We start from the raw sequence: 18,829 nt of genomic DNA on the forward strand, positions 1-18,829 counted from the left end.
AAAAAGTCCCTTTGGCTCAGCATTTCATTTCACCCTTGATTATTAGAAATGAGTTTTAAACTCAATTTCTGACCTACTCTGACCTATGCTATTGCCTCTGTTAGATTAAACCTTATTAAATCATCTTTTGATCACACCACTTTGTAAGAATTGCAACTGCTCCTTATTCTAAATTCCTACATAGCTTCATAGTCAAGTCCCATCCCACCTGCCCAAACAATCTTCAATTTCAGTAAAGTACCATCACTAACGTTTAACTTCTAGAAATTTGTTTTATACTTGTGCAGCAATAACAGTAACTGTAATGTGCCAGCAATGCAACTGCCATTCTACTCAATGAACATAGGTACTAATGTAATTAAACTCTAAAATGCTAAATCACATAAGGAAACGGGATATATACACTTTAGCAATGTCCTGACCACTGGAAAGTAATGTCCAAACAAGTATAGTTACACCAAATCTTTAAGGACCCTAATTTTACAATTAAGGGATTTTATGTTTTAAAAATAAAGCTGAGAACCATAAACACCATTTGAATTATTTTAAAAATGAACCTGTAAGAAGAAAGATGACCACGAACAGAAAGAGCCACCAAGTTAGAATTTTCATAAACTTGCTCAAGTGCTTCAGCAAAACGTTTGAATATTTTATAAATATGATCCTAACATTATTATATGCATGATAAATTTACATTTGCATATTATGATGTGGGACTGTACTTAAAACCATATATGTATCTGATGGGTGGTTTAAGGGAGAAATAATAGGTAATAAAAATCAATGATAAAAGAAGAGTAACACTGAGAACATAAAACAATATTGTTAATATGAAAACACTTTATTGTGTTTTAACTTACATCTTCCTAATTAATAATAATTAGGTTTTATTAAATAAAATGAAATAAGTTTTTCATTTGTCTATTAGCCATTTGGATTTCCACTTTTCCAAAAACCACATCCAAGTCTTTGGCCATTTTTAAACGGGGCTTTCTGTCTTTGCCTATTGAGTCTTAAGAATTCTGACACACTCTGGACAGGCATTTTAGGTCTTATATATTCTAAAATATATTCTCTCAATTTGGAAATTATCTTTTAATACCCTATCTTCCATTAGGTATTCTTTAATAAAGAATACTTTTTTGGTTGTTTTTTAAAAACAATTTTTTTATTAAAGTAGAATTTACAATGTTAGTTTCAGGTGTACAATATGATCCAACAGTTCTATACATTACTCACTGTTCATAATGATAAGTATACACGTAACCTCCTTTATCTATTTTACCATCTCCTCACCTACTTCCCCTCTGACAACCACTTTTTTCTCTGTATTTAAGAGTCTGTTTTTTAGTTTCTTTTTTATTTATTTAAGTTTCTTAAATTTTACATGAGTGAGATGTTATGGTATATCTTTCTCTGACTGACTTATCACACTTACCATTATACCCTCTGGGTCCATCCATGTTGTTGCAAATGGAAGAACTAATTCTTTTTTTTATGGCTGAGTAATATTCCAATGTATATACATATATAACACTTCTTTACCCATTCATCTATCAGTGCACACTTAGGTTGCTTTCATATCATTGCTATAGTAAATGATGCTGCAATAAACATATGGGTGTATATATCTTTTTGAATTAGTGTCATTTTCTTTGTGTAAATATCCAATAGGGGAATTACTGGATCATATGGAAGTCTACTTTGAGTTTTTTGAGGAACCTCCATACTGTCTTCCACAGTGGCTGCACTTGCATGCACCCCCAGCAACAGTGCACAGGGTTCCTTTTTTTTCCACATCCTCACCAACATTTATTTCTTGTGTTTTTTATTTTAGTCATTATGACAGGTATAAGATGATATCTCATTATGGCTTTTAAATTTACATTTCCCTAATGGTTAGTAATGTTGGGCATCTTTTCATGTATCTGTTGGCCATCTATATATCTAATGAAGTCCTCTGCCCATTTTTGGCTTATTTGCTTTTTGGTGTTTAGTGTAAATTCTTGATATACTTTAAATATTAACACCTTGGGGCGCCTGGGTGGCGCAGTCGGTTAAGCCTCCGACTTCAGCCAGGTCACGATCTCGCGGTCCGTGAGTTCGAGCCCCGCGTCAGGCTCTGGGCCGATGGCTCGGAGCCTGTAGCCTGTTTCCGATTCTGTGTCTCCCTCTCTCTCTGCCCCTCCCCCGTTCATGCTCTGTCTCTCTCTGTCCCAAAAATAAATTTAAAAAAAAAAAAAAAAAAAAAGTTGAAAAAAAATATTAACACCTTATCAGATATAGCATTTGCAAATATTTTCTCCCATTCAGGAGGCTGTCTTGTTTTGTTGATGGTTCCCTTCACTGTGCAAAAGCTTATTTTGGTGTAGTTCCAATAGCTTAATTTTGCTTTTGTTTCCCTTGCTTAAGAAGACGTATCTAGAAAAAAGATTGCTATGGCTGATATCAGAGAACTTACCGCCTATATTTTAGAGGAGTTTTATGGTTTCAGGTCTCACATTTAGGTCTTTAATCTATTTTGAGTTTATTTTTGTATTATGATGTAAAAAAGTGGTCGAGTTTTCCCAGCACCATTAGTTGAAAAGATGGTATTTTCTCCATTTTATATGGTATATGTGTGTGTGTGTGTGTGTGTGTGTGTGTGTGTGTGTGTGTGTGTGTAGGTGTACGTATATGAATACATGTATACATATATATAGGTGAGAATATATAAATATATATATTCTTGCCTCCTTCATTGTAGATTGACCATATATGTATGGGTTTATTTCTGGGATCTCTGTTCCTTTCCATTAATCTAGGCGTCTGTTTTTCTGCCAGTACAATACTGTTTTGATTACTGTATTTTGTTGTATATCTTAAAATTTGAGATTGTGATACCTCTATATTTGTTTTTTGTTTGTTTGTTTTCTGTGTTTGTTTGTTTTTTCAGGTAGGCTTGGGGCTTGAATTCATGACCCTGAGATCAAGACTTGAGGTGTGATTGAGTCAGAGACTTAATTAACTCAGCCACCCAGATGCCCCTACTCTTACGATGCTTTGGCAACTTGGGGTCTTTTGTGGTTCCATACAAATTTTAAGATTATTTGCTCTAGTTCTGTGGAAAATGTTGTTGATGTTTTTATAAAGATTTAAATTTCTAGATTGCTTTGTGTAGTATAGACATTTTAACCATATTGTTTCTTCCAATCCATGAGTACAGTATACCTTTTCATCTGTTATGTCATCTTCAATTTCTTTCACCAATGTTTAATAGTTTTAAGAGTACAGGTCTTTAATCTCCTAGGCTAAGTTTATTCTTAGATATTTATTCTTTTTAGTGCAATTGTAAGTGGGATTATTTTCTTAATTCCTCCTTCTGCTACTTCATTATTAGTGTAATGGAATTCAACAGATTTTTATTAATTTTGTATCCTGTGACTTTACTCAATTCATTCATCAGTTTTCATCAGTTATTTTTGTAGTTAGTTTGGTGGATTCTTTTTTTTTTTTTTTTAACCTTTATTTATTTTTGAGACAGAGAGAGACAGAGCATGAACGGGGGAGGGTCAGAGAGAGGGAGACACAGAATCTGAAACAGGCTCCAGGCTCTGAGCTGTCAGCACAGAGCCTGACACAGGGCTCGAACTCACGGACTGCAAGATCATGACCTGAGCCGAAGTCGGACGCTTAACTGACTGAGCCACCCAGGCGCCCCAGTTTGTTGGATTCTTTAGGGTTTTTCTACATATAGTATCATGTCATCTGCCAATAATGAAAATTTTACTTCTTTCTTACCAATCTGGAAGCCTTTTCTTTTTCTCATCTGATTGCTCTGGCTAGGACTCCCAGTACCATGCTGAATAGAAGTGGTAAGAGAACATCCTTGTCTTGTTCCTGATCTTAAAGGAAAAGCTCTGTTTTTCACCATTGAGGATGATGTTAGCTGTGGGTTTTTCATATACGGACTTTATTATGTTGAGGTATTTTTCCCTCTAAACATATTTTGTTGAGTTTTTATCATGAATGGATGCTATACTTTGTCAAATGCTTTTTCTGCATCTATTCAGATGATCAAAAGGTTTTTATCCTTTCTCTTGTTAATAAGATGCATCATGTGGACTGTGAATACTGAACCACCCTGGCATTCCTGGAATAAATGCCACTTGATCATGGTAAATAATTCTTTAAAATATATTGCTGGATTTGGTTTGCTAATATTTAAAAAAAAGTTTTAATGTTTATTTTTGAGAGAGAGAGAGAGAAATTGAGAGAGAGAGAGAAGAAGGGAGGGGCAGAGACAGAGGGAGACACAGAATCCAAAGCAGGCTACAGGCTCTCTGAGCTGTCAGGCTAGGGCCCAACATGGGCCTTGAACCCATGAAACGCGACCTGAGCCAAAGTCGGATGTTTAACTGACTGAGCCACCCAGGTGCCCCAGTTGGCTAATGTTTTATTGAGGATTTTTACATCTATGTTCATCAGAGATATTATCCTGTAGTTTTATTGTGGTATCTTTACCTGGTTTTAGTCTCTGGGTAATGTTGGCTTTGTAGAATGAATTTGGAAGCTTTCCTTCCTCTTCTACTTTTTGGAATATTCTGGAATAGTTTAAACATTTGGTGGAGTTCATCTGTGAAGCCATCTGGTCCTGGACTTTTGTTTCTCAGGAGTTTTTGGATTACTGATTCAATTTCATTGCTGGTATCTGGTCTGTTCAAATTTTCTCTTTATTCCTGATTCAGTTTTGAAAGGTTATAGGTTTCTTGAAATTTGTTGATTTCCTCTAGGTTGTCTAATTTGTATGTAATTTTTCATAATATTCTCTTACAATCTTGCATTTCTGTGGTGTTGATTTCTCTTTCATTTCTGACTTACTTGGGTCCCTTTTCTTGATGACTCTAGCTAAAAGTTTATCAATTTTGTTTATCTTTTCAAAGAACCACTCCTGGTTTCACTAATCTATTCTACTTTTTTGCTATTTATTTCTGCTATATTCTTTACTTCCTTCCTTCTACTGGTTTTGGGCTTTGTTCTTTTTCAAGCTCCCTTCAGTGTAAAGTCAGGTTGTTTGAAATTTTTCTTATTTCTTGAGGTAGGCCTGTATTGCTATAATCCCCCCTCTTAGAACAGCTTTTACTGCATTCCAAAGTTTTTGAACCATTGTGTTTTCATTGTCCTTTGCCTATTTTTTTCATTTCTTTTTTGATTTCTTGGTTGACCCATTCATTGTTTAGTAGTATGCTATTTAGCTTCCATGTATTTGTGTTCTTTCCAAACTTCTTCTTGGGTTGATCTCCAGTTTCACACTGTTATAGTCAGAAAAGATGGTTTCAAATTTTTAAATCTTATTGAGACTTGTTTTGTTGGCCTAACATGTGATCTATTTCATGTGCACTTAAGAATGTGCATCCTGTTGTTTTATGAATGGAATGTTACAAACATATCTATTAGGTCCACTTGGTCTAACATGCCCTTCAAAGCCACCGATTCCTTGATTTTCTGTCTGCAAGATCTATCCATTGATGTAAATGGGGTTAACGTCCCCTACTATTATTGTGTTACTGCCAATTTCCTCCTCTATTTCTAGTAATAGTTGCTTTATGTGTTTAGGTGCTTCCATGTTTGGTGCATTATAAATGTTTACAATTGCTATATCATCTTGTTGTGTCATTCCCAGCGTCCTTTTTTGCTTTTTTCTTTCATTACAGTCTGTTTTGAAGTCTATTTTATATATATATATATATATATATATATATATATATATATATATACACACACATATAATATATAGCTACCCCAGCTTTCTTTTTGCTTTAATTTGCATGAAAAATGTTTTTCCCTTCACTGTCACTCTGCATGTGTCTTTAGGTCTGAAGTGAGTCTCCTTAAAATCCATTTAGTCATCCCTTGTCTTTTGACTGGAGCATTTAGTCCATTTACATTTAAGGTAATAATTGATAGGTATGTACTTATTGTCATTTTGTTACTTGTTTTATGGCTGTTCTTATAGTTTCTCTGTGTACTTCTTTTGCTCTCTTCCTTTGTGGTTTGATAGCTTTCTCTAGTGCTTTGCTTGGATTCCTCTTCATTTTTTGTATCTATTATAGGTTTTTGATTTGTGGTTATGTTAGGTTCATATATAATATCTTATGCATATTGCAGACTATATTAAACTAATGGTCACTTAAGTTTGAACCCATTTTAAAAGCACTAAATCTTTACTCCCCCCCTTACATTTTATGTATATGATTTCATCCTTCATATCCTTTTACTTCATGAATCCCTTGGCTGATTTTTGTAAATATAATTGATTTTACTGCTTTAACCTCCATACTGCGTATACTGAAATAAAAAATACACTAAGGGAATCAGTAGCAGATTAGAAGAACAAATCATCAATCTGGAAGGCAGGGTAATAAAAAGCAACCAAGTTTAAAAGTAAAAAAGGAAAACTTATAAAAAATGAGAAGAGATTAAGGGAACTCAATGACATCATCAAGCATAATAACATTTTCATTATAGGAATCCCAGAAAAAGAAAAGGGGGAAGAAAACTTATTTAATGAAGTAAGAGCTGAAAACTTGCCTAATGCGAAAAAAGAAAGAGACACCCAGATCCAGGAAACAGACCACTCAACAAAATTAACCCACAGAGGTTTAGACCAAGACACACAATAAGTAAAATGGCACAAAGGTAGTGATAAGGAGAGAATCTTAAAATTAGCAAGAGAAAAGAACAGTTATATACAATGGGAACACTGTAAGGCTATTAGCTGATTTTTCAGCAGAAATGTTGTAGGCCAATAGGGAGTAGTGTGATATACTCAAAGTACCAAAAGGAAAAAAATTTGCAACCAAGAATACTCTACCCAGAAAGGTTATGATTCAGAATAGAAGAAGTTTCCCAAACTTCCCGGAAGTTCTCAAAAGAACAAGTTTCCCAAATAAAAGTTAAAGGAGTTCATTACCACCAACCAAGCCTTATAAGAAACATTAAATGCTTCAATTGGAAAGAAAAGGCCATAATCAAGAGTAAGAGAATTATGAAAGGAAAAAATTTCACAAGTAAATGCAAACATATATTAAAATTAATCAATTATTTATGAATATACTTATGTTCAATGATATAAAATGCATCAATAACTTTATGTTTGTGATTTCATGGTTTGTGAATTCGAGCCCCATGTCAGGCTCTACACTGAGAGCGTGGAGCCTGCTTGGGATTCTCTCTCTTCCTCTCTCTGCCCCTCTCAGAGAGGGCTTGTACTCTCTCTCTCTCAAAATGAATAAATAAAACATTAAAAAAAAACCTCTATGTTTGTATATTTATGGAAAAAACCCTCCCAAGTGATTTGAGATATTTTCTTAGAAAAGGTTTATTGTTTTGCCTTTCACATTTAGGTTTCTAATCCACTTAGAATTAATGTAAATGTAGTTGGGGGCAGGGTTCCTTTTTTTCCGTCACGAAAGTATCTTACTGACTCAGCATAATTAAGTAGTGCATTCTTTCCCCTTTGCAATATAGCCACCTGTGTCATACATCCTATGTCTGAATATAATTAAACTATTCCTCGTTCTTCATTCTCTCAAATTATCTATATATGCATTATGAGCACCTCATTATTGTAATTATTGTAGCTTTATCAAAAAGTCTTAAAATCTGGTAGAGCAAGCCAACTTTGCACTTTTTCTTTTAAAAGTGTCTTTGCTACTTTTAACGTTTTGCACTTGCATATAAATTTTGGAATCAGCTCCTCCTAATAATAAGGGAACAAAAGAAAGAATGGGGGAGGACATTGGGAACTGTAATGAATATATAAATCAAGATGTTGAGGATCATCTTTACAATGTTAATTCTTACAATCTATGAAGATAGCATCTCTATTTAAATCCCTTAGTATCTTTTTAATAAAGTTTATAATGCTGTGCACAAAAATCTTGCACATCTTTTGTTATAACTGAGTCCTACTTACTACATTTTGATGCTATTATAAACAGTAGCCTGTTTAAAACTTTCATTTTTCTGGTTGCTCAAAGAAAGACAAAAATATTTTTACATATTGATTTTATATCTAGGAATCTTGCTATAGACTAATAATTATAATATTTTTAAATTTCTAGAATTTTCCAAATAGTTATTAACTTCATCCCATTCTTTAAGTGAATGTTTTAAAATTCTTACCATTATGTATAATGTTAAATGCAGGTTCCTAAATAAAAGATATTTTTATTTAGGTTACAGATACATCTATTTTGCAAATTCTTTTTTCTAAATCATAAATATATATAAGCTTATCAAATGCTATTGCTATATTTATTGTTTATACTTTTCTCTTCTAACCTCTAAATGTGGCAAATTGATTTCCTAATGTTAAATTAGCCTATTTCTGAAATAAACTCAAATATCAAACTTACATTCCATGAGTTCTAGAAAAATCTTAGCCCTATATCTTCATTTATTGCCCCAGCTCCGCTTTCTCCCTCCTCTTTCTGGAACTATAGTTGTATCCATACACTGGATCTTCTAACTCCATTTCCTGGCTGTCTTTCATACTTTCCCTTTCACTCTGTGTTTTATTCCAGGTAGTTTCTACCGACCTCTCTTCCAATTTACTAATCTTCAATGTCTCATCACCTTTGTCTCACCTCTATTAAATCCAACCATGAATTCTTAATTTTAAATGAATGTTCACTTATAGGAATTGTTCCTTTTTTCAAATCTGCATTTTGATTTTCCCCTTCCCATATTTTTTACCTCATCATTATTAATTAAACCATGTAAAACATTTATTATATTCTGTGACTGATATTCTGTGAGTGGGGAACTCCAACATCCAAAGTATCTGTGGGTTTCTTTCTGCTGTTATTTCAGCTGTAATAATGCATTTGGTATCTTATTTCCTTACGTGTTTCATAATTTTTTTCTCTGAGCTACTTAATTTCTTCAGAAAATATTTTGTGGTAGGACTCCTAGGTGGCTCAGTCAGTTAAGCATCTAACTTTGGCTCAGGTCATGATCTTGTGGTTCGTGGGTTCAAGCCCCACATCAGGCTCTGTGCTGACAGCTCAGAGCCTGGAACCTGCTTCAGATTCTGTGTCTCTCTCTTTCTCTGCCCCTACCTCACTCACTCTCTCTCTCTCTCTCTCTCTCAAATAATAATAGTAATAATAATAATAATAATAATAATAATAAAACATTAAAAAATACTTTGTGAACTATTTTGAGGCTTGGAATGAAGTCATTCAGGGGAGGAAACTACAACCAATGGGCCAAAATATTTGGTAAAGTCAAAAATATTTACTATCCAGCCCTATACAGAAGAGTCTGCCATCCTGTGAAATAAGTTCCCCCAAAGAGGATATGGGTTTGCTTATGTCAGGTACCTATGATTATTACAGTCTAGAATGGCTTTATATTGTTAGTTTTAACTTTTTTTCAGACTACTAAAATATATTAGGAATTTGAACTGCATATACATAAATGACTACCATCACATGGTTAGTTCTCAGAGCACTTTCCACCCGCCTCCATTCAGAACCAAGATTCAGAATGCAAGTTTTGTTATAGTTTCTTCTCTTTATGCCTCATTTGAGTGGATGTGTTAATTTCTAGTTCATAATCACACTGAAGGTATAGCCTCGTCTCGTATTTTACTTCCTCACTTGGGTTTATCTCCTGTTCCATGTTCATAAGGCTGTGCATTTCAAAACGGAGTTCACTTTACTTAGTACATGCCCTCTGAGGAAATGCCTGTTCTTCAACTGAGCTTCTTTCTCTAGGTTCTCACATTCGGTCTATCTGTGGAATTAGTGAGTATACCTTATTTTTTTGTAAATTTTTTTCAATAATTTTATCTAGGATTTTTAGTTATTTTCCACAGAGGGATCATCTGGGAACCTAGCCATATATATAATCATAAACAGAACACTTGAATCAACATTATTCACTTGTATTCTGCTGTAATAGTAGTTTATATAAGGTGCTGTGGGAAAAGGCAGGAAGTGGAGACCAGGAAAGGATGCTCAAAGAAGCTGATGTCCAAACTTGAAATATGAATAGGAGTTTGTCTAGCAAAGATGATGGGCAAGAGTATATCAAGACTTTGGAGAAACATATGGGAAAGCTTAGAGAAAGGAAGAGTATCTTTGGGAAACAAGTATTTCAGTGTACAGACAGAGGAGCAATAAGGGTGACAGAATGAAAAGAGATACGAAAGAATTCATGAAAAATGAGAGTATAAATGAGGCTTACAGACTAATGTGAGGCAAGAGGGCTATACCCATGCCAATGTTCAGGGATCATTGAGCCAATTACCAGGATAGGAATCATAGAGCAACACAGAGTTTTGATTTTTGGTGGGGAGGAAAAGGAGCTACAGAGGGGAGTTTTGAATCAAGAAGTTAATAAATTCAGTTTTGGGTATGTTGATTTTTCAAGGCCTCTAGGACAAATATGATGAAATGTCCCAGGAAACACCTAGATACATTGTAACTGAAATTCAGAATCAAAATCTAATCTAGACGTAAAAGAGTTGGGATTAAAACAACAGTTATGAATGAAGCCCTGAGTAGAAAGAAAGACTGCCTAGGAAGAGTAGTGAGGGTCTTAAGTCATAAGCCTAGGAATCACTGGCATTTAAGGAACCAAGAGAAGATAAGCATGTAAATCTAACTAAAAAAAAAAAAAAAAAAAAAAGTGGCTATAGAAGTAGGAGGAAAAGCAAGAGAATATGGTCTAATGGGAAAGCCAAATGGCTCAAGACCAAGTAAGATCTAGATGGTCTTTTATTCAACAGTTTCAGAAATAAGTCTGTAATAATCTCAGTACCATGGTACTCCATTTTCCTCTGCCTGGTCTCTGTTCTCATGCCTCTATAGTAAAACTTCCTCCAAAAGAAATAGCCTCTAGTCTCCCACTGCTCACTAGGAATCTCTGATTTTTCTAAGAACTCTAATCTTTCATTCTACAAAAATGACTTTTTATCTTCATCACTCTCGACACTTTCACCAGCCCCATAACCTTGACCCATAATTCACTGAGAAAGGTTTGAGAAGGAATTCACTCCCTCATATTTCCACCACCAAATCTACGAGCACCCCCACACTCATGTTCTGCTTCTCTCCAGATAAAGAACAGAGTCACTTTGAAAGGCCAATACCTCTGTATAAATGCTTCTCAACTAAAGGTGATTTTACCCCACAGCTTTTCTAAAGGTACATTTTTCTTTATTGTGGGGATAGGGTGCTACTAGTATCTGAAGGGTAGAGACCAAGGATAATGCTAACCATCCAATGTTGCACCAAAAAAGAATTATGATTCAAAATGTCAATAGGGCTGAGGCTGACAACTCCTGATCCACATGTTCTGAGTCCTAGCCAGTCTCTTACTGAGAACTTAGCCTAGTTTTTCTATTCCCTTTATATTTTCAACTTCCCCTTTCGAATCAACCATTCCCATCACCATCACCATGTAAAATGTTCCAGTATTTTCCATTCTTTAAAAATATACTAACACACACATACACACACACACACACACACACACACACACACAATGATTGCTTATGACCTTTCAGGTACTATTTCTCCAATATTTTATACCAAAGTTCAATACTCATATTATTCTATATAATATTTAATACTCACATACAATTGAATGTATTATACTCATATTTCCACTAGTCATTTCTTCATTCAGATTTTTTCCCAAACTGTTCCACTGAGGTAACTCAGCAAGTTTCTTCTTTCCTGTTTATGAAGAGTCTCATAACTAAATTCAATGGTCAATTATAGTAGTTATCTATTGCACAGATTTTCTGGTCTAAATACCTCCATCCACCCACCCTACTCCCAACAACACCATCATTATAAATTATTGGGAGATTGCATTTTCAATAGTCAGTCATGTTCACTACCATATTCCTAGCTCCCAGCACCATCTGGCACATAGCAGGCACTCAAATATATGTTAATGATTGAATCCTTGGCAAAGAGTTAATTTATTATAAAGCTACCATATTTGAAGTATGTATGTTAAAATAAGAAACTGATGTATTCAAGGGATTATGGCTGGAATTTAAATAATGAGGCAAAACCTGAAATCAGGTATCCTGATTCACCTGTCTCTCCAGCAGGATGTCAATTCAAAACATTAAAAAAAAAAAAATTAAGATTTTATTTTTTTTAAGATTTTAAATCTTAATCCCCAGTGTGGGGCTTGAACTCACAACCCCAAGATCAAGAGTCATACAGTCTACCAACTGAGACAGCCAGGCACCCCTCAAAATATTTCTAGAGAGTGACTACAGTTGATTTAGGGCCTCATGTGCATGAGAGGAAAGTGATCTGAGAAAGTCTTTCAGAGTAAGGTATTAGGAAGAAGAATCAAGAGTTTTGCATTTTAAAATACACAAAAGGACTAATCATGTAAATGTCTAACACTGTGGCACCCAGGAATAACTCCACAGACTACACTTTGATGTCATTAATTTCTATGTAAAGCCTGTAGATTCTGCAATCTTTAAATTCCTGGTCTCCCCTCCACTGGTATCAGTCATTAATTATTACTGGTCCCACATAACTATATGGCCTTTATTCTTTCTCAAACATGCCCAGTCTTTACAGTTTTCAAGTCTTTACAACCCTATGAGGTAGAGAAGAACGATCCCCATCTGAGTTTCACAAAAGTTAGTTTTGGTCCAAAATTGTACTCAGTGAACTTGTACACAAGTTGATTCTTGATCAACAATAGACCTCAGTTTTGCCAGAGAGGTTCTCAACTTGGTGTTCTTTCCTAGTGAGAAAAGGAACAGCTCAATTGGTGGTGAGGAAAAATTTAGATGACTCTCCTCTTGCCAAGTCAGTATGATGTGATTGTCTGCTAGGTGATGATGTGTTATCTCCTAGCAAATTTTACACCATTTCCAGCTATATACAAAGACTTCACCACAGGTGAAGTTCCTCTCACTATCTGCAACAAATACAGAGAAGGGCCCTCCTGCATTCGTAAGGGGAATGTGGCAAAAGACAGTGAAGTAGTCAGCAAAATCAAGAGCGAGCAGCAGCCACTGGGTATGCACAATTCCAGAACATTATCTGGGTCAAGGCAGAAGAGAGAACCCACATTCAGTGAACTCTCTCAACAATGTCTCTGCAGTCCAGATTATTCAGCAACTGGAAATGTTCTCTCTCCAAGGAGAACTCTGGAAATGGACACTTAGACCACCAGTGATAATGTCACATAATACTCCAGGAAGTACTGGACAAAGCTGGCATACTGCACAACAGCAAATGCTATGAACCTAAAAATGAGGTAAGCACTCTGACTGATGTGATTCAGCAGCTTTTGATTTGAAGGTTCTCCCTGAAATGCTGGAAACAAAGGTATGAGCATATTTAGGTTTCCACATAAGCAACTTGGCCAGAGAGTACAATGATTAAGGAACTGGTTGTAATGGTTTCTCTCCCTTGTTCTGCAGATTCAAACTAAAGATTTCTAATTAGGGGGAGGTATCATGAGAGATAGTAGACTGGACAATTCCTGAGCCCCATGGGCCCAGAGGCTAGCCAGCAATATGACTAAAAAGAGACACATCTGGGATGGAGGACCTATCTGTATGTCTTCTATTAATAATGCCTTCACCACTGTTCAAGTTTCCACCACTACCCCAAGCAGACCACTGAACGAGAAAATGAGTAGTTAGATGTTTAAAAAAAAAAAAAAAAGAAAGAAAGAAAAAAGAAAAAAGACAGGTTCAACCTACCTTGAGTTTTAGCCCAAAGAGCAATAACCCTGCAGTTCTAAGAAGAGAATTATTCCACTTTGGCTTGTCTCTTTTTATCTCACACATCCCTATTCATATTAGCCTGGTTTTAAGTATTGTTATGAAACATGCCATACAGAAGAATGTATTAAACATACATGTGCAACTTCCCAGAAAACATTCATGCAACAACTAGATACACAACACTGTTAATACATTAGAACCCCTGTGTATCCTAGTCCCTCTCCCTAACACAACCCAAATTCTGACTTACGTGATTAATCATTCCTGGCTTTTCTTTTAGAATTTTTTTTTTAAGTTTATTTATTTATTTTGAGAGAGAGGGAGAGACAGAGAATCCCAAGCAGGCCCCGCAGCATCAGTGCTGAGCCCGATGAAGGGCTCAAACTCACAAACTGCGAGATCATGACCTGAGCTGAAACCAAGAGTCAGATGTTTAACTAACTGAGCCATCCCTTAACCTTTATGGAATCATATTCTATACACAACCTTTCTTAACTTCTTGCACTCAGCTGCTTTCCAGATTCATTGATAAAGATGTTTATAGCTGTAATTCATTTTTACTACTCTATAATTTATGCATTGTTTACTATACCATAATGTCCAGTTAGTTGCTGATAGGTATTTTGGTTATTTCCAATCTGTGAATATTATGAACATTCTGCTGTACTGTCATGTATTATTCCTGATGAAGACTTCTAAGCTCCTCTAGAGAAGTGCTGGTGAATATAAACAAAATGGAAACCACAAGTAATTTAAAATTTTCCAGTAGCTACGTTAAAAAGATTTTTAGGGGCATTCACTTTCAAAAATCCCCTCTGTAAAGAGAGCTTTCCTACTATTCTTCCTTTTTAATCTTATATTCTAATAAACTTTTGTCTGCTGCTCACAAAAAAAAATAAAGAAAGAAAAAAAGAAAGAAAGATTTTTAAGGGAAGCCTGGGTGGCTCAGTCAGTTAGGCATCCAACTCTTGATTTCGGCTCAGGTCATGATCTCACAGTCTGTGAGTTCAAGCCCCATGTCAGGCTCTGTGCTGACAGTGTGGAGCCTGCTTGGGATTCTCTCTGTCTGCCTCTCTCTCTGCCTGTACTCGTGCTCTCCCTCCCTCTCTCAAAAAATAAATAAATAAACTTAAAAAAAAAAAGATTTTTAAAAGGGTGAAATTTTAGTATCTTACTTAACCAAACATATTATCATTTCAATATGCAATAATTATAAAAATCATTGAGATGCTTTACATTCTTTCCTCTTAAGCCTTCAAAAGCCAATATTGTATATTTAAAGAAAATCTCCTTTTGGACTAGTCACATTTTGAAAACTCAATAACCACATATGGTTAATACTTGAACAATGCAACTCAAAAGCATATTCTTAAGTAGAGATGGTAAGAAGTAAGAGATGGTTTTACGTTTTTATTCCTACATATTAATGAGTTTCTTGTTCCAAATACTCCCAAAAATTTGTCCAATGTTGTAACTTTGCTCATATGGGTTTTATGGAACATTTCATTGACGTTTTAATTTGCATCTTCCTGATTAATGTTGAACACCTTTTCATTATTTCAATCATTTGGGCTTCATCTTTTGTGAAATGCTTGTTCATGTCATATGGTCAGTTTTCTGCTGAATCTTTTATTGATTTGTACATTTTTTTAAAATTCCATTAAGTAATCTTTACGGCCAACGTGGGGCTTGAACTCACGACCTCAAGATCAAGAGTCACATACTCTACCAACTGAACCAACCAGGCACCCCCTATTATAATACCTATCACATCATGAATGGAAACTATTTTTTCTTAATTTCATGAACTACATAGGCATTCTTTTTGATGTTTAATAAATAATTCTTTGTGGTAAATGTTTTTATTTTGTCCTTTATGATTGTGAATTTTGTGTTCACTTAAGAAACCTGTCCCTACTCTGAGATCATGAAGATCTTTTACTATTATCCCTTAACAGGTCTTTGCTTTTGCCTTTCACTGGAGTAGATCTGAATGACACTAGAAGGCAAAAATCTGTAGTTTCACTTTCTTCTCCACACAATTTTTCCAAGCACCACATACTGAAAATCAGGTTTTCAGGACACCTGGGTGGCTCTGTCAGTTAAGTGTCCAACTTCAGCTCAAGTTGTCACGATTTGTGAGATTGAGCCCCGCATCAGGCTCTCTGCTGTCAGCATGAGCCTGCTTCAGATCCTCTGTACCCCTCTCTCCGCCCCTCCCCTGTTCGCTCTCTCTCAAAAAAATAAAAAAGAAACAAAGAAACACACATACATAAAAATCAGATTTTCTCTTTGATCTTTAACCCTACCTGTCATTTACCAACTGTGCATATACACATGCAACTGTTTCAGGACTTCCTATTCCATTCCTATAGTCCTTATCTTTAATTTGTTACAACAAGTTTAGGAATATGAGGAGTTTCTTGTCCCTTACATTTCCATATAAATTTTAGAATCAGTTTATCAAATTCCTTTAAGAAAATCCATTGAAATACTTAATGGTATTTAATTGACTTTTGAATTGACTTCGGGAAAACTACCCACCAGATCTTTCAAACATGAACTCAGTATTTCTCTTCCTACTTATGTCTTCCTTAACACCTTTCAATTATTATAATAATCTTCTTAAAAGTCTGGTTAAAACTTCTACCTTTTAAAAAAACTCTACCTTTTAAAGATCTACCCTATGGTAGGCAGAAGGGTCCCTTAACAACATCCAGATCCCAATCCTTATAAAATGTAATTATGTTAAATAAATGGCAAAAAGGGATTTGCAGGTGTAATTCAGATTTCTATTTAGTGACCTGAAGATAGGGAGTTTTTTCTGGATTATGCAGAGAATTTTCTCCAACCAGACAGAAGAGATGCAGCAGAAGAAAAACTAAGACAGATGAAAAGCAGGGCTCCACAAGCTGTTGCTGATTTGAAGACTGACAGAGCAATCTAACCTAGAATGCAGGTGGTCTAAAGGAGTCAAAAGGCTCCAGGCAGCCAAAAGGGAAATGAAGGACCTCAACTCTACATGCAGCCACAAAGAACTGAATTCTGTAAACAATGCGAATAAACTTGGAAGTGATTCTCACATAAAATCTACAGCTAAGACCTCAGGCAGGAACACCTGGATTTCAGTCTTGTAGAACTGGAGTAGAGAAACCAGCTGACTTCACCTGTACTGCTTATCTACAAAATTATATAATAAATTCACGTTAGTTTAAGCTGCCAAATCTGTGATAATTTTTATGGCAGTCATAGAAAATAGATTCTTCATGATTGTTTTATACTATTAAAAAATAGAATCTTGGAAGTCACTATAGGTAAAAACTTGGGATTGTATCAAACTAAAAAGCTTTTATACAGCAAAGAAAACCATCAACAAAACAAAAAGGCAACCTACTAAATGGGAGAAAATATTTGCAAATGATACAGCTGATAAAGGGTTAATATCCAAACTATATCAACAACTCCTACAATTCAACACCAAAAAACAAACAATATTATTTAAAAATGGACACAAGACCTAAGTAGACATTTTTCCAAAGAAGACATTCAGAAGACCAACAGACACATGGAAAGATGCTCAGCATCACTAATCATCAGGGAAATGAAAGCAAAACCACAATGAAGTATCACCTCACACTGGTGAGAATGTCCAGTACAAAAAGACAAGAAATAACAAGTGTTAGCAAGGATGTGAAGAAAAGTGCACTGTTGGTAAAAATGTAAACTGGCATAGCCAGAAAACAGTATAGTATAGAGGTTCCTCAAAAATTAAAACCAGAAATACTACATGTAGTAGTACATGTAGTATTACTACAAGTAAAAATTCTACTTCTGGGTATTTATCCAAAGGAAAGAAAAACACTAATTCGAAAAGATATAGGTTTACTGCAGCATCATTTATAATAGCCAAGATATGAAAGCAACCCAAGAGTCCATCAACAGATGTATGGATAAAGAAGTAGTATAGATATACGATGGAATATTATTCAACCATGAAAAATAATGAAATCTTTGCCATTTGCAAGAACATGGCTGGGCTTAGCCATACCTTTGTATTTCCTTTTATAATAATCATGCTTACTTCTTCCTTCTAGCTCTTAACCTTATTTTGGTTGTTTTTCCTTACTGGTCTAAGAAGGATATCCAATGTATTTGATAGATTTGACTGTGAGAATCTCTGTCTTATTCTGATTGCAAGAGATTAGCTTCAACATTTCACCATTCAGAACGTTTGTTTTGTAGGAGGTTTTGCAGAAACCCTTTATGAGGTTGAAGATATTTTATTTCTCTGTTGCAAAAAATACCTCCAGTATGCATGCTGACTTATCAAATGTATTTTTTGCATTTATTAAGGTGATCACAATCTTTCTCTATCTAACCTGTTCACGAGAATTGCAGTGACTAATTTCTCAACTTCACAAGGTGATTTACAATTAATTTGCACTATTGAAATAAAAATCTGGTTATTCTTTTTTTAAAAACAATGAATTTGATTGGACAAAAGTTTAAAATATTTATACCCAGATAACTTGTAATGCTTGATTCTCATTCATATTCTCTTGAATTTCTCATTCATGTTCTCTCCAGGTATTGCTATCAAGGTTATGCTCTTCTAATAAAGTGTAGTATTTCTTTTTTCTCCATTCATTCAACAAATATTTGAGTACTATTAGCTCTATTCACTAGAAATACTTGTGCACTGTTGGAATTATTCCAATTTCAGAAAACCTTGCTAATAAAGCCAAGTTTTCAGATTTATAAAAATCGTTTACATTGGGGCGCCTAGGTGGCTGAGTCAGTTAAATGTCCTGACTCTCGACTTCAGCTCAGGTTGTGACTCTCACGATCTGTGAGTTCAAGCCCCACATCTAGCTCTGCACTGACAGGACGGAGGCTGCTTGGGATTCTCTGTCCCCCTCTGTTTCTGCCCCTCCCCCTTCTCAAAACAAATAAACTTAAAAAAAAAAGTTTATATCAATTTTCTTTTCCAGTAAGTTTTGGTAAGTTACATATTTTTGTAGAAAATTTTCCCTAATTTGACCATAATCAGTAATTATA

General features: G+C 35.0%; 1 protein-coding gene and 1 long non-coding RNA gene across 11 annotated transcripts in view; one reads left to right on the plus strand and one right to left on the minus strand.

The window, feature by feature from the left end:
- Positions 1-16,925, plus strand: part of LOC122237958 — a 34,963-nt gene extending 18,038 nt beyond the window's left edge. Inside the window, exons 2-3 of the long non-coding RNA XR_006216784.1 lie at positions 13,141-13,296; positions 16,627-16,925. This is a non-coding gene — a long non-coding RNA (uncharacterized LOC122237958). The remainder of the gene's footprint in view (positions 1-13,140; positions 13,297-16,626) is intronic.
- LARP1B (La ribonucleoprotein 1B) overlaps positions 1-18,829 on the minus strand; it is a 128,215-nt gene that overhangs the window by 53,075 nt on the left and 56,311 nt on the right. The window contains exon 12 of one of the 10 annotated variants that reach the window (XM_042983927.1): positions 11,631-11,732. The exons of the other annotated variants lie outside the window; for them this stretch is intronic. Coding sequence (XP_042839861.1) covers positions 11,679-11,732 — 54 coding nt within the window. The 3' untranslated portion in view covers positions 11,631-11,678. The remainder of the gene's footprint in view (positions 1-11,630; positions 11,733-18,829) is intronic. 10 annotated transcript variants of the gene reach the window in all.

This window comes from Panthera tigris, chromosome B1 (assembly GCF_018350195.1).
Source record: "Panthera tigris isolate Pti1 chromosome B1, P.tigris_Pti1_mat1.1, whole genome shotgun sequence".
NCBI lineage: Eukaryota > Metazoa > Chordata > Mammalia > Carnivora > Felidae > Panthera > Panthera tigris.